The 24,641-nt window shown below is 36.1% G+C and overlaps 1 protein-coding gene across 3 annotated transcripts in view; it reads right to left on the bottom strand.

The window, feature by feature from the left end:
* Window positions 1-9,351: 9,351 nt before the first annotated feature.
* Window positions 9,352-24,641, bottom strand: part of LOC149547872 (alpha-N-acetylglucosaminidase-like) — a 289,389-nt gene continuing 274,099 nt past the window's right edge. For 2 of the 3 annotated variants that reach the window (XM_089791922.1, XM_089791921.1), the window contains 4 exons: window positions 15,895-16,142; window positions 10,372-10,609; window positions 10,125-10,203; window positions 9,352-9,910 (listed from right to left, as the gene is read on the bottom strand). In XM_089791922.1, coding sequence (XP_089648048.1) covers window positions 9,636-9,910; window positions 10,125-10,203; window positions 10,372-10,609; window positions 15,895-16,142 — 840 coding nt within the window. In that variant the 3' untranslated portion in view covers window positions 9,352-9,635. The remainder of the gene's footprint in view (window positions 9,911-10,124; window positions 10,204-10,371; window positions 10,610-15,894; window positions 16,143-24,641) is intronic. The other variant, XM_089791923.1, reaches the window with a different exon arrangement.

Genomic DNA, 24,641 nt, shown 5'->3' with positions numbered 1-24,641 from the left:
CAAACACAACGTTAAATAAAAAAATGTGTTTAGTTTTTGGAGTCATGAAAGTAGTGTGGATTTGTTAAAGGCATCAAAAGTAGGCATGTACAACTTGTCGAACATTCATTCAAGATCTCAATTATATGTATGATGTCCCTCTTGGGCTCATCCATGGAATATATCTCCTTATGGCTCAAACTAACATAGGTAATCTAGATAATTGTCTCCATCATTTTGTCGTCCTCAATTACCTTCCAATTTATATTATTTTAATATTTATATATTTTTGCTTAGCATTGTAGGCATTGAAAGTCTAGTTATTGGTCCAACAACTATCTTACTATGGTCTCCATATCTATTATTTTTAGAGTAACTAACTTCCCCATTTTGTTATAATCAACCTTGGGAATGGACATATATTGTAAAATTGTAAATAAATTTTCCTGTTGGTACCATCTAACACATTAAATATTTGTTCTATGATATTCTCTTCATTCCTTCATTCTCAATTGTATGCAAATTATTTTATATATTTTTAACCTATAAATCATTGATTGAAAACTTTTTTGGGGGCTTACTAAAAAATTAATGCTTTCTTAAATTCTTATAGTGCATATAAGATAAGATAGATAAGATAAGATAAGATAAGATAAGATAATATTATTAATGTCCAACAAAAGACCACAATGAGGGTCTATGGGACTGGAAGCTTACATTAAGAAAACAGCATACAAACGAAGCACCAAACGATGACCACAAAAGAACAAGTAAAACAAAAGAAGAAGAAGAAGAAAGCATGAGACAACATAGAAAAGAATAGGTAACCATCCTCGTAGGGAAAAAGTCCAGCAATGACTGATAAGTGTGACTACCAGAGGTTCTATGATGAAGTTGAGTGTTACGAGAGGAGTATCACTAGTAAAGAGGTCCCCTACGGGGTCTCATAGATTTGGAATGGCCCGTATTAGGGAACCTTTATAGATGCTTCATATCTCGAATTAGAGTTTAGGGTGAGAAGAAGGTTGTAATAAGCTGTGTTTGGGCCTAACTCCTGGGAAATGAAAGCTACAAACTATGATCACAAAGCTGCAAGGACTCACAGAGATAGAGTGCAATGCAACACTGATCGATGTACCTGAAAAAATCCAAGAGGGATCTCCAATCTCTAAACAGACAGTAAAATCTCCCTCTAATCTCATAGTTTATGGGGCATCTAAAAAGAAAATGAGTCTTAGATTCTACCTTAGCTAAGGTACAAAGTGTGCACACCTGATCCTCTCTAGCAATATGGTGATCAACCTGGATCTAGAGTTTGTGCGAGGCCACCCTAAAGGAGCCAAGGGAGATATGCAGGGTGTGAGTCCAGTATTTGTGTAAGTATTCAGGGCAAACAATAATCCCATCCATAATATCTAAGAAGTGCTTGGCATAGAAAGCCATCCTTGGACATAGTCCCCTTGGAGGATCCACCCAGGTCCATATGATATACTACCTGTAGATGTCAAGTTTGACATGCCTGTTCAACTCCTGCCAAGAGGGGAGTAGATGAGCGAGAGTGTCTAATGAGAACTGGTATGGAGGGAGATGGTTGATGCCGATCCAAACTGAATTAGCAAGATAGTACCCTGAGCATACCAACAACGAGCTCTAGTAGTTGGAGAAGAGTTTTCAATAGCAACTGAGGAGCAATATGAGGAGCAATAGGCTAAGGGTATTTGTGTTGGCCTTCAACAGAGTCTACAAAACCACGAAGACAACGAAGAAACCAGATCAGTAAAAAATGGTTGCAAGCATGAATGGGTGAGCTCCAAACTCAGCCAAAATAATACTGTAGGGGGTAGATTTGTGACATTTGATGATCCGATAGAGGAGCAGAGTCTGGGTACGCTCGATCATGGCCCGATCCGAGTCTAAAAGGGAAGGACCCCAAACCACCACACCATAGAGCACTATGAGTCTTACTAAGGAATCCAAGAGGGATAGCTTAGATGATGTGTCCTAAAAGATGTGTACTGAAAGATATTTCAATAAGTTCCAAGTGAGTTTTATTTTCACTATCAAATTCCTAACAAACATGACAAGAAAATCAACTCTGATATGGTTTCAAAATCCGTAACTTTTTTCTTTGTATTTTTGCAAATGTTCTACAAAATGATGATAGTGGTAGCAATTCATAAATAGATATTACATTTACAAGAGAAATGTAGAAATAGAATGACTATTTCAACAATCATGTATTAATTTTCACATTGGTAATGAAGCTAAACTTTAACATAAATCTCCATAGTGAATCCTTTTAAAAATTCGCTTAGAGTGTTTCCATTCTTGAAACTAGTGTTTTCATTGTAAGAAAGAAATACAAAAAGTTGTTCAATCTATAGAACTAAGGTTTTTTAAAATAACTTGCCAAAATGAGCTTTTCTTCTTTTCTACCACCTTTTTATATGCTTTTAAAAAATGATTTTCTATAAGTTTCTATTTTCCCTCCAAAAGTGACTATAATTTAACATTGTATGTATGTGTACACACACACACACACACACACACACACACACACATCTATACATACATATATACATACATACATACACACACACACACACACACACACATACATACATACATCTATGTAAGTATGTATATGTGTGCACGTGCATGTGTGTGTGCACACGCTACCTTTATGGGGATGTCTCCTTTTTATTTATATTAAAATCGAAACATGGTAGATTACATGGTCTGACAAAAAGCCAATCCATATTGGACTAGTCATACCACTATTACAAATCAATATAACAAGAAACTATCACCATACCAAACCCACACACATCACATACTAAACAAATACTATCAAAACAAGGCACAAACACTCCACCAAGCCCATAGACAATACATACTACTCAAATATCAAGTTTTAGATCATGTCGAAATCTTAGCAAAGTCATATACGATGGAGGATTCCCTCTTCTTTTTAGTCCTCTCTTTGTTTAGAATCCTCGATATCAACTTGAGGTAGATCACCTTTGCTATTTATGCTTAATGTCTCTAGAAATTTCTTATTGCTTGGCTTGAGAAATTCCTGATCAAATCTCATCAAGATCTTCTGACTACATTCTCCATTATGATGGGGAAAGACTTTTATCTTTAGTGATAGTAATCCATGCATTAAGGCTACTCTTTGGGTTGTCTCAATACAACGTATCTCTACTTGGATTTTATTATATTTATTATTAGTCCACTTTGGAAAACATCCACTAGTCTTATTTTTCTAGCAAATATATTTTAACTGACTGAGGATTCCACATGATTCCAATTCCCCTGTTGAACATCTAAATTCTTAAAAACAACCTTCGCACTTAGCATACTTGTGAAGAAAACGAAGCACTTTATCCAAACTCAACTTGATCTCTTGCAAAAGAATCGCATCACTAATAACGCTATCTAAAGCATATTTGATCAAGCACTTTTTCTTAGGTGCCCAAAGGCTCCTAATAGTCCAAGATATTAATTACATTGGCCTCCAAGGGAGGGTTAGCCCCCTTAGTCTTCTTCATTAAATCCACTACACTAATGATACCCTTTTCTTCATTTTTTTCCTCTCTAATCCATTTTTGACTCCTCCTTCCTTGGGAACCTTTACCATTGCCTAACATGATATTTGTTGATTGGCTAATACTTCGAGGATCAATGTTGTCCAATTCATCATCTAGAGAAAAGTATTCTTCTAATCTAAGGCAATTTGCAATCTCCATGTTAGACACCCCCTTGTGAATAACTAACTCAAAACCATTATTAGTCTTGTTTTCCTTTGCTTTTGATTCCATTGTAGATTGTTCAGATGTTGAGGAATCTGCTAGTGGAAGCTTTTCTTCCTTATCTTTCATCAAAGTATCTTCCTGAACAACAAATGAAAAATGAGGTTTTGCATAGGGGGAACATGAGAATACTTTGCTAAGTTATCTTTCTTCCTCCATTGTTTTTGAGCTTTGCCCCCTATTTCCAAATGCCATTCACACAAAGATCCTAGATTAATAAAAAAACTGATTGAAAAATCCACATCTTCCACAAGATATAATCATCTCTTCAATTTCAACTTCTTGCAACCACTTACAATTTGTTCACATAACCAATATTTTGAAGGAATCCTTTTTATTGCTGCCAATTTTAATCTCATATATTGGTAGGATTTGCCTTTAATAATATGATAATCAATTGCTAGAAGTGTGCCTAAAGGCTACTGTATCCTCTCCAAACAAGAGTCTCCCAAGTATTCTATTGGGAGATTATAAGGCTTGGTCCATATTGAATTATAATACATTGCCAATGGGGTGGGATCAAAGTTTGAATGCCATGGGTATAAATAAAGTGGGATTCCCTCAAAGAACCAATTTTGTTGTTAGACAAGTTTATTCCTTGTATCTTCCTATACAAATATGACCATGAAGAAACCCTTATGAATGAATTTAATGATTGTTTACAAACTCCAGAATGAGGAAACCCATTGTTTAATGATTCTTCACTCTAGCCATCTTCCCACAAATTTGTCGATGACTCCCATTTTCCATAGGCTAATATCATCTTTGACATCCTCTAACAAATCAAAAGGTAAAGTTTTTGCTTCCTTTCCTGAATCAATCCATTTCTTCTATTGAACCTCGTACATAACAAGATTTATTGGATCCCTGAAACTCAAGCCCCCTATTCCTCTGCATAATTCTTGTTTAACATTATATTTTATGTTCTATAAAAGTAATTTTTTAATTCAAAGTGTTCATGCAATAAATTAACTAAGAGTAATGTAATGTTATGTTCCTAGTAGTACTAGGTTGTCTATGCTACACGACCTCAGTTGCTCGTGTTGTGTGGCCTTGGTTGCTCGTGTTGTGCGGCTTCAATTGTCCGTGTTGCATGGCCTTAGTTGCCCACGTTGCACAACCAAAATTGTTGCAGTTGCCCATGATGTGCGACCTCAGTTGGCTGTGGTGTGCAACCACAGTTGCCCATGGTGCGCGACCTCAGTTGACCGTGTTGTGCGGCCTTAGTTGCTCGTATTGCGATAGTTAAGGGAGGGCCATATGGTAGTCTAAGGGAGGTCGTATGATAGTAAAAAATGTAGTACAGTGGTTAGGTGATGTGGGTTGACCGTGGGGCTTACTTTGTATGGTGAAGGTTGTATGGAGAGGAGTGGGAAGTTGGTCGTATGACCTGGGAGGAAGTCTGAAATAGAAGCTATGGGTGATGGAAGCTAAATCTATATTGTGAGTGTTATTAAGACCACCAAATGGAAGTCAGCCATACGATGTGTGCAAATGTATGGATGGAGTCATGTGGTGGCGGAAGAAGAGTTTGAACAATACAACCATGAAGAAGATAAAACTAAATAATGGAAAGTGAACACATAAATATTCAATAAATATTTGCAAGCAAGATGGTGCTCCAATTTGCCAGATCCGAGTGAAGTATTAAATACAATGAAATAGGGTGAGGGTTGAATCCCACCAAAATCAAAATAGCCAAGTAGGGAAGATCTTTCACTTTTAACATGGCGAACAATAGAAAATCCCAACGGGAATTTGAAGTACACAGAATTATAATCCAAATCGCATACCTATGACTACCTACAAGCCTTGCTTAAATACCCATCAGGGAAAACCTTTTCGAGGGGTGTACAAAGATAGCCAGTGACAACACTTACCAACGAAAACTAAAAATAAAAGTAGGTCCAAGATATATTAAATCAATCTGAACCACAAATACAAATATTAATTTAGGCATCATATTAATTAATTAAAGTAACTAATTGTAGGTCCTTTTATTATATTATTTAAATTTTGGGACTAGTTAATTAATTTTATTAAATTATCACATTAAAATTGGGAACATTACAAATCCTCACTGACCAAAGATTGCTTGTCCTCTAGCAATACACAAACTCTAGGGTCCCAAACCATAAGAAAATGCAGATTGCTATATCTATTGAAAAATCCATGCTTCTTTAGGATCAAAAATTCAATTGAGATGAGTAGACCGCCATTCGGGCTGTGCCACACCACTCTGATATAAACATTGTTATATCTAAAACCACTAGGATCCCAAGGGCCCCAATCATTAAACACATTGATGTCCAAATCCATAATCTTCATGTAATCATTGATCTCCTCAGGAACTTCATAACACATGTAGATCCTATTATTTTTATGAGGAAGCACTTCCCATGGAAAAATTGCAGTCATGCACAACTTAGGCACAACTAAAGGGTAAACTCCATATTCAACCAAGTGTGGTTGCTCCTACAAGGAATTGTCCATAACATCTCTAGGAAGTTGAACAAATATTGATAGAACCTTCCCATTTGGAAAGCAACTAACAGAACCCAAATTTTCATCAAAATAATCATTGGATGTTGGTTGGACAATATTTGTGTCGATACATTCTTCAAAATTTCCTTCATCTTGGTCTCAGTTACCAACAAATTCTGTCTTTGTGGTAAATGATTTTGCTAAAAAACCTTGTATCTGTCATCTTTAACTTGACCATCCAATAGTTGGCATGCAAAAGTACTCTTGTAGTTCTTGACTAACAGATGTGCCCTCCAATCGACTGGAAACTAAGCCATAGTTAATCCAAGTCAAAACTTCATTTTCCCAAACGAGCTGGTAGAACCACCAGCTTTGATACCACTATAATGTTCCATCCCTGGCAGTATTGGGTTGCCTGTGCTGCGCGGCCACAGTTGTCCGTATTGCATTACCACAGCTGCCCGTGTTGCGCAATTACAGTTGCATGTGTTGCACGACCATAGTTGCCCGTGCTGTGCGACCACAGTTACCCATGTTGCACGACCTCAGTTGATCGTGTTGTGCGACCTCAGTTGTCTGTGATGCGGTAGTCAAGGGGAGGCCATATGCTAGTCCATGGGAGGTCATATGGTAGTCAAAAATACAGTACGGTGGTCAGGGGATGTGGGGTGACCATGGGGCTTACTTTGTATGGTAAAGGGTGTACGAAGAGGAGTGGGAAGTTGGCCGTATGACCTAGGAGGAAGTTTGTACTGGAAGATGTGGGTGACAGAAGCCAAATCCATACTATGAGTATTACTAAGATCACTACATGGAAGTGAGTTGTACAATGTGTGCAGATGTATGGATGAAGTCATGTAGTGGTGGAAGAAGAGTTTGAACAATACAACCACAAACAAGATAAAACCGAATAATGGAAAGTTAACACAGAGATATTCAATAAATATTTGCAGACAAGATGGTGCTTGGATTTGCCAGATTCAAGCGAAGTATTACATGCAACGAAATAGGGTGAGTGTTGAATCCCACCGAAACCGGAATAGCCAAGTAGGGAAGGTCTTTCACTTCTGAAATGGCGACCAATAGAAAATCCCAATGAGAATTCGTAGTACAAAGAAATATAATCCAAATCATATACCTACGACTACCTACAAGCCATGCTTAAATACTCGTCGGGGAAAACCTTTCCGAGGCTGTACAAAGATAGCTGAAGGCAACACTTACCAATGGAAACTAAAAATAAAAATAAGTAGAGATATATTAAATCAATCGGAACCACAAATACAAATATTAACTTGGGCGCCATATTAATTAATTAAAGTAACTAGTTAAAGGTTCTTTTATTATATTATTTAAATTCTGAGATCAGTTAATTAATTAATTTATTAAATTATTACATTAAAATTGGGAACATAAGAAGTAAATTGTTCATAAATGATTGTAGTTATAAAAGAAAAATACATAAAGTCCATATATATTTTGTTCATGTCAACCAAGACTGAGAAGACTAGTGGTCTATAGAAACATAATTCAATTCTACTTCCTTCATAGAGGGGAAAGCCAATTAATTATATCAATATAAAGCACTAAATCACCTTTTTGAAATAATGAGCTAAACAAAGTTATATATTTATAGGAAACTACTATCAATAGATAATACAACAAGGGAGACATAAAAAAATAACTAGAATCTATTTTATCTGGCATGAGGAAGCAAAGTTCTACCACCTATGAACAATGCACTAGTTCATCCTTTTGGAACATTGGGAACACCCATATCTTGTTCTTGACACCTTTCCTCTTTCTACTCACTTCAATCTTCTATCCACATACAAACATTCAATGCATTGGGAAGAGGAAGTAGGGCTATCTCTGAATCATTTGAAAACCCTTCTGATAATTCCTTTTCCTCTATCATGAATCCACGCCTTTGACTTTATCTTGGATATTTTCTTCATTTTGTCTTGGTCATCCTTGGCCCTCACTTTCATCTTCTTCTTCTCCGAGAGAACACACCCTTCTAGCAAATAATTTTTCCTCTAATCCGTGATAAAGGCTGGCATCAACCCTGACCATATTTAAAGAAACTCTTTATTTCTTGAAATCTCTACCTTTTGGCCTTCAAAAGCCCTCCTCCCACATGAAAAGTACTTTTCTTTTAGTAATTTCTTCCTCTTGTGAGCTAACTAAGCTATTCTCATTGTAGAAATGTATAGGGTATGGAATCATCAAATTTCCATCCATGTTTTTAACAACTCATTCGATATCTCCTAATAAATTCATCTAAAACATTTTTATGCACAAATGCATAGAATCTGCTTTAGATAATGCCATAACTAGTAAGACAAAAAGAAAGGTCATTTGAATATTTGTATTCACCCTAAATGTGTGGTCCATCTCCATAAATTTGTTCCCCAAGATGATTTTCACACCCCATAGCACAAGATCATCAACGTCGTTAATATTTCAACCCCGCCTCTTTGGAAGGACCTCTCCCAAAAAAGCTATCTACCTAAGGATTGTTACTAGAAATGATTTTATTACACAACTTAATTAATTAATCAATTATTTCCCATTTACATTCAAAATAACCCATGAGAACTAAAATGGGCTAAGAATCTACTAATTGCTTATGAATATGAAGGGGGCAATACATTCTATACATGAAGTATGGTAGAAAGCTTTGTTTGAAGGAAAAAAATCTGAAAAAGTGGAGAACTTTAATTTGTCCTTACTTGGGAACATATCATAGGGGAAACATACTTATTTGTTGGATACAATATGCTACCTTAAAGTAATTGCTCCCAATGAGACATACAAAATCACTTTACTATGAGGGACTACACTCCACTCTTTGTTACACATCATGCACACACCACTATCAATTTTTTTTAGGTTACTTAGAAAATTGTCTGTTTCTTTGTAATCTTCCCTTGGCGTATTTCCTTGCATATCCATCTCTCTCTCTCTCTCTCTCTCTCTCTCTCTCTCTCTCTCTCTCGACAAATGGAAGTTAGAATCCAGGCCATCTCAAATTCCATATGCTGCTACTAATAAATTATGCAAACATATATCCCCTAAAAAATAAGAGTTTTAAATAATAGAAATGATACAAATCTATGATTCATAACAACATTTTGTTCTTCTGTAATTTCAATTTTCTGTAGTTCAACCTTGGAAATGTATTTCATCTAAAATTAAGCTGAAGGTCAAATGGAATAGACGAAGATCAACTTTAATGTAAATCAGTGTGAAATCTTCGGTGGCAACAACAACAATTTTTTACATGATAAATCAATAACAGCTGTACTGCACAATTCATTGTTCTAATTTATTGTCCCAAACTACGAAAAAATATTATGAAGCTGATAAGTGATACACAGAGGCAATACCAAATCCTTGGAAGTATTTCTTAAATAGTGCACGGGAAATGTTGAGAGCGTTTCCTTGTGCTTTCACTGGATAAACATCAGTACTATCTTGCCAATTGTTTGTAAGCGATATCCAATCTCTTCTCCATGTCTCAAATGGAAATGCTTTGTTGCTTCTCAGACTTTCTAGTAAATGATAGAAATAGATTTCTGCTCGAGGTAAATAATAATCTTGAACAAGTCCACTCCAATATTTGTTTCCTGTAACCAAAATAAAAATAATAAAATGAGAAAGTATATGTCAGTTTCTAGAAAAAATAATTATTTTGGGAATAATCTGGCATAGCATAGCTTGGACTGGTCTTTCAGATGTGGAGCACTATTAAATGAGATCAATGTTTCACACTAACATGAACCAAAGGAATTCACGTCAAAGAAATTCATGTAAATGTACAACATGAAAACTTTGAGTTACCATAATCACGAAGCAAACTAGGTTCCGTTTCAGTGTTATCAAACCACATTGTTATTTGGGTTCTTGCATTCCATTCATACTGCACATGTTAAACAAACAAGTTATGGGTGGTAGTTCATGAATAATTCTACTAAATGCAGAATGCTTAAGCAATTTTTCTTATCTCATTCAGAAGGCAAATAAGAGTTAATAAATCTTGCATAATGTGCTATTTCCAAATTCTAAGTGGCCATCAATGTCTGCTCACCTGTTTTTTCTGTCTGGGATTTTCTGCCAGTTGCTTTGCCCTTTCCAGCCACGTTCCAAGTAGAAAATTATCATCAGATGCCAGGATGATGCCCATATCTCTTATCAGATCTAGAAATAATTTTCCTTGGATACCCAGTTGCTCAACATCATTTTCATGAAAAGCTTGCAAGGCATTTAGGAAAATTTGATTAGCAAGTTTTGCCAATGCTTGTCGGGTAAGATCAACCAAATCGTACCTAGGCAATGTAGTAATGGATTATTTAAAAAAACTACAGCAATTCCTAAAAGACAGAAAATAATGTAATATTGTAAATGATACCATTTCCCAAGCACACTGTAACTTCTGAACATTGTTTTTTCACAAAGCTTCTGCTTGGCTTAACTAAAAGTGTCACATCCCTCAACAAGAGTGGGAAACTAAATATGCAAAATAGAAATAAAATAAGAAGAAAAAGGAAAAAGAAAGGGATAGAGAGGGCTATTGTACAGTTATGGTTGTTTTGGAAGGAGAAATGGTGCCTCGCCCTGCTCTTCCCCCTTCCTCCACCTGCCACCCCGCACCCCCCCCTCCCCCTTCTGTTTAGTAGGAAGCAATGGGAGGATAGCATATAGATGGCCATCAAAGGATAAATAATAGTAGAATTTCATGAGAAAATATAAGGTTTAGAAAGTTTCAAGAAAACATGCAATTGTTAGGTGTAATAGCCAAACTATACAACCTTTGTTGGCATCTTCCTCGTCAATGCTGAAAGAGAAGATTTTGAATAAGCTATGGACATTTATCAAAACACAAGGAGGGAAATTTCAATGGAGAGGGATGTTCCAGAAGGGATGAACAATTGTAGGAAGGAAAAGGTGAAAACAAATCTTGGTTTTCCTTTTAGCCCTATGTAAAAGAGAATAGTGGATCTTGTTTCTTTTGGTGGATGATAATATATTGAATGCAAGGAGGACATGAATACAAGAAAGAGGGACCAGACCTAGGAAATGAGCTTCTATAAACAGTATAATAACAATTACAACAGCAAAACTGGAATTGGTGGCCATAGGGATAACTTGAAAGCCGTTCCTGGACAAAGGAGAGAAAGTTGTTGATTGTAGAAGTGGGAATTGACATTCCATTTCCAATCCAACAAAGAGTCACTATGAGAAGTCTTTTCTTCTCAGAGAAGTGGTGACAAGATTACTATTTATCCTACATTGTTGTTCCCATCTGCAATCTGAAATGGATTCATGTTTGTCAGACAAGTGCTGAAACATGGGCATGCAAATGAGTTTTATGATTGGAACCAAAAGCATATGTTGCCAAAGGAGGATTTCCCACTTCTAACACTACCATTGAGGTGCATTTAACAATATATTGCCTTTTTACTAAGAAGGAAATATAATATGAAGCTGTCCAGTTTTTTAGCGGCCTCCTCTTGGCTGATGTTAGATTGGTTGATTCTGCTCAACAAGCTTCATAGATTCCATCCCTAATATCATAAATGCAGAGAAAAACTTTCTCTTACAGCAATCCCCTTAGTGGAAGAAGTCAGGATGGCAGTGTTTTCTTTTGAATGCAGCGAAGACCAGGGTCTAGATGGTTTCCCCATGTTCTTATTTCAAGTCTTTTGTGAAATTTTTATTGGGGATGATGTGAATGCGGTAGAGTAATTCTTCGGGTCTAGGAATCTCTTCAAGGAACTGAACTCCACATCTATTATTGTCAACCCTAACATTCCATGGGCGGTTACCTCTGATGCTTTTGAACTCATCAATCTTTGTAATTCCTTTTATAAAATTATTTCCAAAGTCCTCACCTTGAGGATATTCACTATCCTCCTCCCGTCTTTGGTATCTCCCCAAAAAAGTGGTTTTGTACTGAACAGGCAAATCCTTAACTCCATTATAATGGTGCATGAGAATATCCATTCCTTGGAGTTCTCCAAAAAGAAAGGGGTTTTAATGAAATTGGATCTGTCAAAATCCTAGGATAGAGTGCACTGGAGATTCTTGATAAAGATTTTAGGGGCTTTTGGATTCAAGGAGAAATGCGCATTCAATTGGAGGCAGTACAGGTTGAGAGAGATTCATTGTTCGCATAGTTGGAGGAGGCCTGGACAGATAGAGCTATGTTGGAGTCCTGCATATCAAATTCCATGAAGATAGCGGGTGGAAAAGTGAAGCTAGTGAAGGCAGCCATGATGGTGAAGCGTACTCTGGAGCGGAAGTTGGAAGCTTATTGGGATTCGTAGCTTAGGACACAACAGGTGTATGAGTTGCAGGCTCGCTTGGTAGCAGTCACACCACCACTCAAGGCTGCATCATCAGGGACGCACTCTCAACCTCCTACATCTTGATATCTTTTTGTCTTGTACTGTTGTCAGGTAGGCATCATTAGAATGTGTTGCAGGTCATTGGAGATGACTTCTTTATTTATTTATTTATTTTTGGGGGGGGGCGGGGGAAGAAATGATGTTGTTGGGAATAATTATAATGCAGTGTAGTCTAAGTATGTTGTAAGTATTTTCTCGGTCTGTTGGTGTTACTGAGAGGTAGGTAGTTATGGGTTGTGATGGTTCATGTTGCACCCCCTCAGCCCTATATTTGTACTCGGATGGAATAGGTCATCATGATCATCGAGTATGGAGTCATAGTGTCTTGTGGAGTTTGACCACTTGGATGTAAACTTATTTGGCATTAATAAAAAGAAGTTGGCAGTTCTCTAATATTGCATTGTTTTCCATTGTATTACATTCCTTTTTATATATACTATGCCTTAATTCACTTTCCCATAGTGGTAACCATTTGTTACAGTTGTCGAGGGATCGTTTGTTAGCCAATGGCTACTGACAGTTGGTACTCGACCCTTCTTTAGATTTACATTGCACTTACCTTTTGGTTGTGGGATGGGACTCGGGGTTAGGTTATGGTGTGGTCATAATACTGTCTGAGATACATTGTAATGATTTTGAGATTAATGAATATGCAATTCTGAGTTCTCTCAAATAGATTGTGTATTCTTACTATACTGTTTTACATGCATTCTATTTTGTTCTGAACATAGACCCCACAGTGCCAACTTGCTTCCCCTTTTTAGATCCAAATGCTGAATTCTTTCCTCTTTGGGATGGTATATCCCCCATAACTCAATTTAGTCTTCTAAAGATATATCTTGTTGAAGACTGCTATTTAAGCAATCTAGTCATCATTGCTCATTTAGATTGACTAATGTAGGTTCTTTGCTTTCTTGTTGTTCTTCCTTTGGAAAAACAAAGGTAGGTAATGTTGGTCTAAATCAAGGAGTTTGATTTATTGAACATTCATCATTTCCTCTTTTGTTTTCTGGTTTGCCATGATCGTTATTGATCATGGTCTGTGTTCATAAATCCAACAATTGACCAATTTATTCTGTGTTTTTCTTGACCATGCATTGATGCATACATATGTAGAATCCTCATCTTTTCCCATAATTAAAGCCATTGTTGTCTTCTTTTCATGAATTCCAATACAAATTCTTTAATTCTTTTGATCTCCATAGGCTGACAAGCTCATTATCTCTGATACCTATTGTAATATCCCCTTTTTCTATATTATGGAACACTACGAATTTCTTTGTAATTCTTTATGAAGCCAATAATGGAAATATACAGATCTTAACTTCTTTGCTTATTCCACTTGACAATGGAAGTAAAAAATAGATATAACTATTTGGAGGTTAATTCCAAATGCATATACAAAGATAATTCGATATCTGATGTACAAGGTAATGAGCATAATCATTTGATGTAAATACAATGTCTCTGTTGTTTCTGATATAACAAGAAATAGATGCAATGATGGGGTTCACTACCTCATGCTAATTGCTATGTCTGATCTATAAATAATATGCAGGCTGTTTCTGATATGTTGATCGAAGTATGCTGTCTATGCTGATATGGCTGCATCTGATATAGCAATAAATCTATGCACTGTCGACGCCATCTTGGATAGTGTCTTTATATGCTTGTCCTAGAATATAATGCCTATAGGCAATGAGCTCTTACATAGAGCAATCCTTACATAAGTTTTCCTCAATACGACGCCTTAAGTGATATTGAATGCCTCCATATATATCTTACAAAAAGAACTAATGAGTTACATTCCTAAAGTCACATCTCATGTCTCTACATTACTGCCTCTTTTCCTGTTTACCCATTGCACTGCTTAAATAAAATAACTGATTAATGATATTTCTCCATAATTTAATTATGGGAATGGTAATCACCATTTTCACCATCCTTCACCGCTGCATATAATTAACAACTGCCTTGATTGCTAATTTTGATGACATATTCCACTATAGTTGTCATTGGTCTTCACCCTATAATCTCCGTATGGACATATGTATGACAGAAGGTTCATAGAGTTGGTCTAATGAAATATAGTAGTGCTGCATACTGTCTTATCTCAGATGACTACTAATACGATTCATACAACTCATATATGCTTTGTTAAGTAGCAATCAATTATGCTTGATGTTTATATTGTTAACTTACTCCATATTAAAATTGTTGTCATACTTGAAGTATTTGATCAGTCAACATTTACAGTACCTTAAGAAGGATATCTTGTGTTCTTTAGACCATTGACTTGTCATTGCGGATAGATGAACTCCGTCTAAAACTCATGGTCATACAGCTTGAAGTATTCTATTAGTAAATATTTCCAGTTCCTTAAGAAAGATATCTCGAGTTCTCTAGATCATTGCCTTGTCATTGTTGATAGGTGATCATGTAAGAGCAGGATATAATTAATTTCATTTATGACACTCATTGACCAATTGTATGTCAGACTAGCTTGTTTGGTCTTCCAAATATAAACTAGTAGCTCTATTGAGAGGTTCCTTCCTTTATCATATATGCCTGTCAAGAATCAGTGCAGGATTCGATTAATAAGTTCCAATTTTCAATTAAAATTTATTTTCACTGTATTTGTTTTGTTTTGAATTGGAGGATATCAAAAATACACACTGAGCTGTCAAAATGATGTTTTACTCAAGAATATCAGTTCAAGTCTAAAGGGCTGATTACAATATACTTTTTTAAAAGTGTTCTTTCAGATTTTCCAAAAGACAAACGATTGAAATTCTAATCATTTCCTCACATGAAGTGTAGCACTTTAATGTATAGATTGTTAACAAACAGCCTTAAGTATGGTAAATTTTATTTATAAGCACCTTTTTCCTATGCAAATTGCATCAGAGGACAATTAAGGTAATGAACTCTTGAGAGATGCAATGTATTGAGCAGATTCATGATAAAATGTTTCTTCTAAATCCAAAACCCTCATATGCCATGCTCCGCCAAGCCCAAAAGCACAAAGTGTATCTGGCTACATGAAATTTCTAACAAGAAAAAGTGGTGAGGGAGTAAAGATGATAAATGCAAGTTGGAGAAGAAAATACTGAGCTATGAGACAAGCTATTCACAAAGTGTCCAAAGCTACCATGATTTAAAAGATAATTTTAAAAATAAAAGTGTTGATTTCAGAAGTTTACCTAAATGTGAGGCTCTCAGATAGCAGATCACCACTCTCAAGAAAAAGATTTAGTGCTCGGATAACATCCGAAGGTTGATACCATAAATGTGGTTGCTCAAATGATGAACTTTTTTCCACTAAAGAAATGTTTTTTGTTTCTTTACCCTTGTGATTTCCTACTGCCATGGTCTCTATCATAGCTTTTGATGCTGGAATGAGGGAAGGATCAACATCTGGAAAAGCCACTATAAAATCTCTGTTCTTGTCCTGCTCCGAAAAATTAGCAATATATAAATCAATTCACAAATCCAAGAAAATCAATGGAGATCTATATGTTCTATAAGTTGAAATTAAAACTTCAGTTTCTGTCCATCAATAAAAGACTTAAAATAAACAGGTCTAGAATTGAATTAAAAGGTTTAGTAACAGCCCAAAAACGTGTAAATGAAAACTGGAAAATGCAAGAAAATAACCCAAATTTTGCACATGATGTTGGTTACCCACTACGAGAGAAATAACAGAAGGAAGAAAAACATGCAAGATACATGCAACACAATGCTTTTGCATAAATGCAGTTGTTTTAGACAGAGGAATATGAAATAGCTAACTCGTTTGTTGATTACTATTTCACAATGTCCTAGTTGTAAAGCTGAGCTTATTATCTCACATTATTTGTAGGCGGAGCTCTAGGAGGAAACTATCTCAAGTCAATAAATTACCCCGTGCTTATGATCATCGACACACATAAGAGGGAGGCTCACTTTAGTTTTACAATCCTTTAAATTAAAGCACAAAACACTCTGAGTAGGCACCTATAATGTTTGACAGTTTCAAACTTCCTCCACATCCATTAACTAAAATTTCATCATGTTGTCCAATAGCTTGATGAATTCTTGGAACAGGCACATATAACATACAACAAGAAGAAACACCAAAAACTCTATCCCTTAAGGAGTGCATCATATGTAAGAAATTCAGCAAGATCATAAAGGGCTGCTGGGTACTTATCTAGACATATCCACTAATTAAGGGCATTAATGTGCTTTGCATGAGTTTTAACCCCTTATGGAATCATGCGAATTGTATGAATGCATAGATATTAGAAACAACATTCATTGCGTCGAACATAAAAGTTCATTGGCTATGTCTATAACCCTACTTGTTACTTGAGGCTTACGCAGAAAATAATACAAATACACTTAATGCACACACACCATTATATTACACAATCCATCAATAAGCATCATTTCCTGCAACTCTATTATAATTCTGATTCATCATAATATCATGATTGACAATATCCAAGGTCTTTACTGGATATAATTGAGCTATGTTGTTCTCCTATTGTCACCACCCTCCCCTTGAAGTACAATTGTGCCCTTCAATAGATTCTCACTTATGAAGACAAAGCTTACTGTTCTCATTCAAGTCTAGAAAAACATTGCTTGCTGACAAAGATTGTCTTTGAATTTGCATTCAATTGGAAACTTGTAAAGAGGGCTGATTTTCTCATTGTTACATGAAGAGATGAAGTTTCCATTGTGGATATCCTCAATCACCATATTTGATGAAAAGATGATTAGCGATTTTGTTGGAGTGTGACCCTCACCCTAAACCTTGGATAATTGGGTTGATAGAAAATCAAGAACAAAAATCTAAGGCAGCAATGAAATCTCTTAGTTGGAAATGGTTTTTGAATTGCTCCTTCTCCAACAAAGGTGATAAAATCCTTACCATACAAAATAGAGCTTGTTTTTGGGTTCTCAAGACCTCTGTCCAATCAAATGGATCCTAACTTTGACCTCTGTTAGGAAAACCTCTCCAAGTTACATATCTGACTGTGACTTGCTTTCCTCCTTTACATTTGCATGAAGAAACTTTCAAGGTTATTATAAACACGATTATGGAAACTTTCAAGGTTTTTATAAATGTTTTTGCTCTTTCAGCTCTTCTCATTTTGATGATGGATCTTGGAAAGTGATTCGATATGTTGATGCAAAAAACTTACACAATCAATATCCAGAAACTGTGTTATCCTAATTGATGGATTGTGGAAATCTTCTAACACTAACATGACTGGTTTACAAAATGTGAGCTGAACACGAAGAAATGAATTAATTAATAGAATATATCTATTAGAAGGTGGACCTCATCAATGGGCCTCTTGATGCTATCAAGTTAAGGATGAATGGCTTGGTCTTCTCTCAGAAACCAGATTACAAGTGGATCCCATTCAAATGTAATTTGTGCTACAAATATGGACAATTTTTTTAAAGATTATATGAAGACTCGAAAAGAACCCAAAGACCATGAAGCCCAAAATGAGGACTTGCTTATCATAGATACAACAAAACTGCTAAGCAATTAGGATAGTCCAACAAGGACATTCCTCATCCAATCATCTTATGGTTCATGTGAATGTTTTGAGGAAGAAGAGGACAACAATGAAAAGAAAAAGTTGTGCTTGATGAAGGCTGAAGCTATGGTAAAAGAGAAAACTGAGCCCAATACTCCCACCCAATTTGAGAAAAGAAAGAAGCTAAGATATAGATGATGAGGTCTCTTGTTCATACCCTCAATCTAATCTCAAAGATCGATCTAGTATAGGCACTAAAAGCATACAAAGGTGCATTGAAAAGAGACAGCAGAAAGATTGCTCTTGACATATCGGTCACCTTAGAATTATTCCTCAAAGCCAAATGCAAACTGTGTAATCTTTGCTAGTTCTTTCTTCAACCGTAAGAGGCTTAGGGGGTAAACAATTTTTTTCCTTAAAGATATCTTGAATAAAGGGGAAACTAGATATAATTCTAATTCAGGGAGCTAAATCTTCAAGCTCAAGTCTGAACTCTGTAAATGAATATATTTGGCCTTTTAGTGAAAATATATGTATTTCTTTAGATGATGCTTGGGAGATTATTATAGCTTAGTGCTCTAATTTTATGCTTGACGAATCCTTCTTGAATGCAAACTGGATTAGATCCGCCTGAAGAGAGAAGACCATAAAACCACTGCTAACTGTGACTAATGTGTAATTTATTAATCACCATTTGGATAAAAATGATGTTGGGATTCCATCAATGAAAATGACAGAAAAAAAAACCTGTAAATTGGGTGCTTGGAAGGCACCTTAATCCTGGTTAAAGCCAAAGTGAAAAGGAAGGGGGGGGTAAGCCTTCTTCTCTACAATAGAGATCGTGAAGTGGTGAAAGACATTGTGAGTACTCATGACTTGGAAGATCTAAAACTTGGTAAAAGAAAATTCACTTGGTCAAATAAGAGGATAAGTTTTGGACATATGACCGTTAGATTCTTTGACAGGTGTTTTTGGAGATATCTCTTAGAAATTATTCCAAATTTCATCTCTGATCATAAGCCTATTAGTTTACTGATACTCTTGAAGAAAAAGATTAATTAGGGTACCCATCACCCATTGTTTACAAACTCTCCAAGCACTGCCTGAGTTGACAAGTACACTATTTATTTTGCTGGGTGAGTACTCACAAGTTTAACTCTCGTGTTTTTATAAACACAAAAACCATTCGTAAAAATGTCAATTTTTTATTTAATACATTTTGAAGTTGAGTTTTACTAACAAAAAAAATGTTTCTTTAAGAGATTTTAATTTTTAATTCTTTCTAAGTTGCTGAACTTTTGTATAGTTTTCTCTAAGTTGAAAATTTTGGAATTGCGGAGTACTCTCCAAGTCCAACTCTCCAAACTATACAGTCACCTTCAAATATTCCTCTTCTACATATCTCAAAGGGTAGGGTTTAAACAGGCTTGGCATGATGCACCACTCTACCTCTCTTGACGTCTGCAATGGGTGAATAAAATACAGTCTACATTGGTGTGTATATGATGATGGCTGAAAATCCATAGCAGTGATCAAAGCATTTTTGCCATTCAGCTTTGGCTGGAGGAAATACAAAGTGAGAATGAGGGTCTCTTTGAAGAACTTTTGGTGCAATTAAAAATCTGTTTGAATAAGCTGCTCAATATTTTACAAAAAATGATAATAGTATAAGGATTGAAATCCATAACATTTTGGCTTATCAAAGAAGACAAGATAAATTTATTAATGTTCAACAAGTGACCTCAAAGGGTCAAAGGGACTACCGAACACAAAACAAGGGACCTGCCCATAAAAAGGACACCAAGTGGTGCTTGAAGAAAAACAACAACAATTACAAGAACAAACAACATAGAAAAAAAGAAAGAGGGTGGGAGTGGGGTCAAATAGGGAAACTCTAAAACTCCACCAAAGAACCAGAGTAGCTGCAAAGAAGATCAAAGAAGATGGGTAAGCCATACAACTAGTAGGGGAAACCACACCTAAAAAAAAACACCTTCAGGGCTTCATGAATTTGGAATGGCTAGAGGGGGGACCTATATTATCCCAAAGGATATTTTCCCAATACTTTCCTCACAATAAATTTGTCGTCGGTAGAAATTGTGTATCGGCCGACGGGTCCCTTCGGAAAGGAAATTGTGTATTAGCCGACGGGTCCCTTCGGAAAGGTTTTTATGTAACGACATGTATGTGGCCGACGGACTCCTTCGGAAAAGTTCTTCGGAAGATATTTATAACCCCTTCGGGAAGCATTGTAATCATGAGATATTATCATGGAAGTGTAACGTAATGTTCTGGCATATGCGAATAATAATAAGAGTTCTGTTGTTTGCTGTTCATGCTCGTATTCATTGTGTGCGCTTCTTAATTAGCTTATGCGGTAAACAAAACTTTCAGAACATAAATAGGTGAAGATGCAATATAAACCAACAATATAAACCAACAGATTCTCTTAAAATACCCCAGAATATGTTATTGCATTATACATCAGCAATAGAATAACTAGCATTGGAAAATTCAATCTTAAACACAACTTTACAGTCAGATTGGAATACTAAGAAAAAAATCTATAAGCACACGTGAGACACCTGATGTGACATCTCCATGAGTTTGCATCCACTGTCTACCGGCATGAGGGTTTACATCCTCAAGTTGGATGAAGATGAAGCTTTCCAAAAGGCTCTCCAAGAGAGAACTGAAAATCTGAATCATAAACCAAGCATAAAGAAATGAGCTTCTCCTCCTCCTTTTAAAGACCTAACATGTGACTCTTCGGTTTCTATATTCTTATCCCTATCCCTCATGTCAACTCATCTCTTATTCACTCTCCTTTAATTAAAATACACTTAATAATCTTGTATTAAGTCCTCAAAGGTCATATATTGCATTGGTCGATCAGTTTTTTAATGTCCCAAAAAAAGGGGACATTACAGTCCTCCCCTCTTGAGATTGTTTTCCCTCAAACAACTGCATGCATGTGACCACAATACCTGGGTCCCATATCAACATCCTGAATAATGCTCTGACAATCTGCTGCGCTACTATGATATGAACGAAGGACTGAGAACTACAAAGCTATTCACCATCTTCCCATAAAAATAATACATCAAGCGTGCTAATGCCAGGATCCCAAACCATGTTGTCATGACCATCAGATATGATGAGATAGAAATGTATCAAGGAGCTATGTATATCACAGTAGATGGTGACGACCCAACCTAAATTGTTGATGCAAGAAGCAAGCTACTCAATAGCTGAAACCAACACTATGGGCACATCAAATACTATACTGTTGTCATCAATCTAGAGAACCCCTAATTGCATAGGTGCTATGAGAAAGAATGAGGCTGAAAAACCATCCCTTATGATCAAAACATAACTCTCATCAATCCTCCACCAAGATCTATTCAGTGGTTGATGTATGAAATCCATCCAACTCATATATAGGTTGGATTTGGGAACCATATATAGGCTGATCAAAGGATGAACAACCATAGTCAATTCACCACACCAATCCTATGACCAAGATTCACCTCTAGGAATTGTATCTAGATCCAAAATTTTGAAATCAAGATCATCCTCTTCATGTCAATAAAAAAAGAGCTCCCTCATTTATCTCAAAAAGGGGATTATCGGAAGTTCAATCAGCATCCACTTCAAACAAGGCGTTGTCTACAAGCTGAATATGATCTAGAATTTTGGTACTTGGTCTTTTGGGACAGCTATCTAAGTCATAAGTCTGCTGAATGCTATCAAGTTCATTAATTACTTTTTGGAAAAAGTCCTGCCTCTCTTTAATCTCATGCTCTCTAGTATGATTTGTGACCCTAGCTTGTTTTTCTGCTTCACGAAGAGCAATATGTGTATCATCCAATGCCTTATGAGCATACCTAAGCTCCCTATTGAGCTCCATAATCTTATTCTTTCCTTTACTCAACTGATCAACATATATTCCAGCAACCTTAAGAATATAGTCCCTTTTAGAAAGCAAACATAAATAATCTGATATCATAGATTCAAGGGCTATTTTGACTATCTGCAAATCAGCAACAAGAAAATCTCCTTCCACTCCCTTTTGAGCCTTCCTATGGAGATCCTCAACCATCATGTGAGTGCTGTCATAATGTACCAAAGATGCCACAACCATGTCTTCACTAATCTTCAAGTGGTTCTTTAAGGCATGCATCTCATTATTGTCATGTTGATACAACTCATCGTCTTGTAGTGTCATCTTGGATTGTTCCTCGAAGTTAATATCATGCATATAAGAAACACATGGTTCATCATACCTCTCAAAAATATAATTACAGGCCTCAATTTCCTTGTTCCTTTGATTTGCATGCAAAGGCAAAAGTGTTGCTATGTTATCATTTTCATGCAAAGGCTCATCATACAAAGATTCCAACATGCTATTACTTTGAGTACAACCAGCCTCATCAACATGTTTGCCAAGGCTAACCTTCAAATCACCAACGTAGAAACTTGTATGTTCCTTATCCACAGCTGAAATCATCTCATCTACATTTTCCCCAGCACTAGTTTGAATTTCTTTAGCCTCCTCTTAGTTATTACGATTCCCACAAACATGATTGGGTGTACTAGTGTCCTCACATGTCAGGCAAATTTGTTCCTACCTCATAGGGGTTCCTTTAACTTGTAAACCCATGGAGATCAACTCACTACCCATCGTGCAATCTTGAAAACTGTTGATTCTATGCTTAATTACTTCCTCCACGAGCTTGAAGACTGCAGGTGAGATCATCAACTTAAACAAGCCTTTGCAATATCTATGTTCCCTCCTCCAAAAAGCTAACAAGGTTGACTAGAACCTCTTGCAAATTTCAACATTTACATCAAGTATCAAAGATATAATAGTGTGCATGCAAGTCTTTACACTTCTTGAATGGTAGCTCCTAATTTCGAACAAGAAGCATTCTAACAGCTAAAGAATTAAATTATTGCATTCAAGGTCAATCATAATATAAAATAATCTCATCTTTGCCATAGAATCCAAAATCTGAACCCTCTTGTCAAAAGCAGGGTCCTTGTCATCATGTAATCCCTCCAAGTTCTTCACTATCAGCTGCAAAACTTTCTTCAACACCACATCATTATAGGTTGTTGTAGGAGATGTTATTCACATAATCTCATTGAGACAAGAGGCAACTGCAAGCCTCACATCTTTATGTGGATGTTCCATAAACTTGGGTTAGACAAGGTAACCACTGAAGGTTGTAAAGCCCAATTCGCCAGCCTACAATCTGCTTGCTCTACATTGGTCAAATATGTTTCTATCTCTTCTAATTTGGAGAGAACATCATTTGAGGATTCCATGTGTTCTAGTTGCAACCCAAGTATGTATATCCAACCCAATTGCTTTTCTTTCTACAAGTTTCTTAGCTGTTCACCATTAAAGGTGTCATTAAATTCTAAAGAAAACACTTGATTTTTCAGACTTTTCATGACCGCTTCAATTCCCTGTGCTTTTGTTTGATTAAAGAATGTATTTCCTTCTGTAGTGACTATTGGAGCAAGATTTCACAGTTGCAAATCACCAAACTACATAATGCTTATCACCTAAGTCCTAAGATTACCTCCAATTCAAAAAACAAATCTCCTAGCATTGTTGTAGTTGTTGAAAATTAATGACTCCTCCCAGTGCCACTTGTTTCATATAGTACTCAGGCCAAGCTGTTAGTTGATGACCTTCCTCCAATTTTTCTTGCCCACCCCAATGCACATACTGCCAAAACTCAGATACTTGTGACCCCAATGATTGTCACTATTACACCAATGTAAGATTCCCTTCTACAATTGGCGCAAATTTTCAATACAAATCACAAGCTTACTACCTAGGCATTAAATAAACACTTCCCAAGGAGATGGAGTTTACATTTATCACTTTCTCAAATAGTTTGCTTGCATGGTTGCTGTAGGTTCTTTGAGAATACTTTATAGTGATGTTATCAAAGGAATATCCTGAGTGTTTGAGCTAAGTTACTCCATTTGAAAAGTGAATGGAATTCTCTACTACTTTGCAACTCCTGTCTCTTAATAGACGTGACCTTAGATGCAAGCACCTATTCTTAATGAAATCACAGAAGTCCAGCCAAAGACGGTGATTGTTGAATAAGTCCCTTAACAAATTATGTTACCACCAAAAACTCTATCGCTCTTGTAAAATTTGTCAAATCATTGGCATACTCAGAAAATGTTTCCAATTCAATGTTCAAATCTCTTCACAAGTCGTTCATTTCATTTTAAATTCTGAAAAAGTAGCCACATCCTTGTGATGTTTCTAAATGCTCCCGATGGTATTATACTTCATAAAATTGTCGGCGATACTGATTAAATGTCCCAATATTATTATTGCTTAACATTATTGCAACCTAACAGCACCGAATTATTTTTCC

The sequence above is a fragment of the Cupressus sempervirens genome, chromosome 7 (assembly GCF_028749045.1).
Source record: "Cupressus sempervirens isolate cs-2001-9-10 chromosome 7, ASM2874904v1, whole genome shotgun sequence".
Lineage (NCBI taxonomy): Eukaryota > Viridiplantae > Streptophyta > Pinopsida > Cupressales > Cupressaceae > Cupressus > Cupressus sempervirens.
The sequence above is the reverse complement of the archived record's forward strand: the minus strand, read 5'-3'. Positions and strand labels throughout refer to the sequence as shown.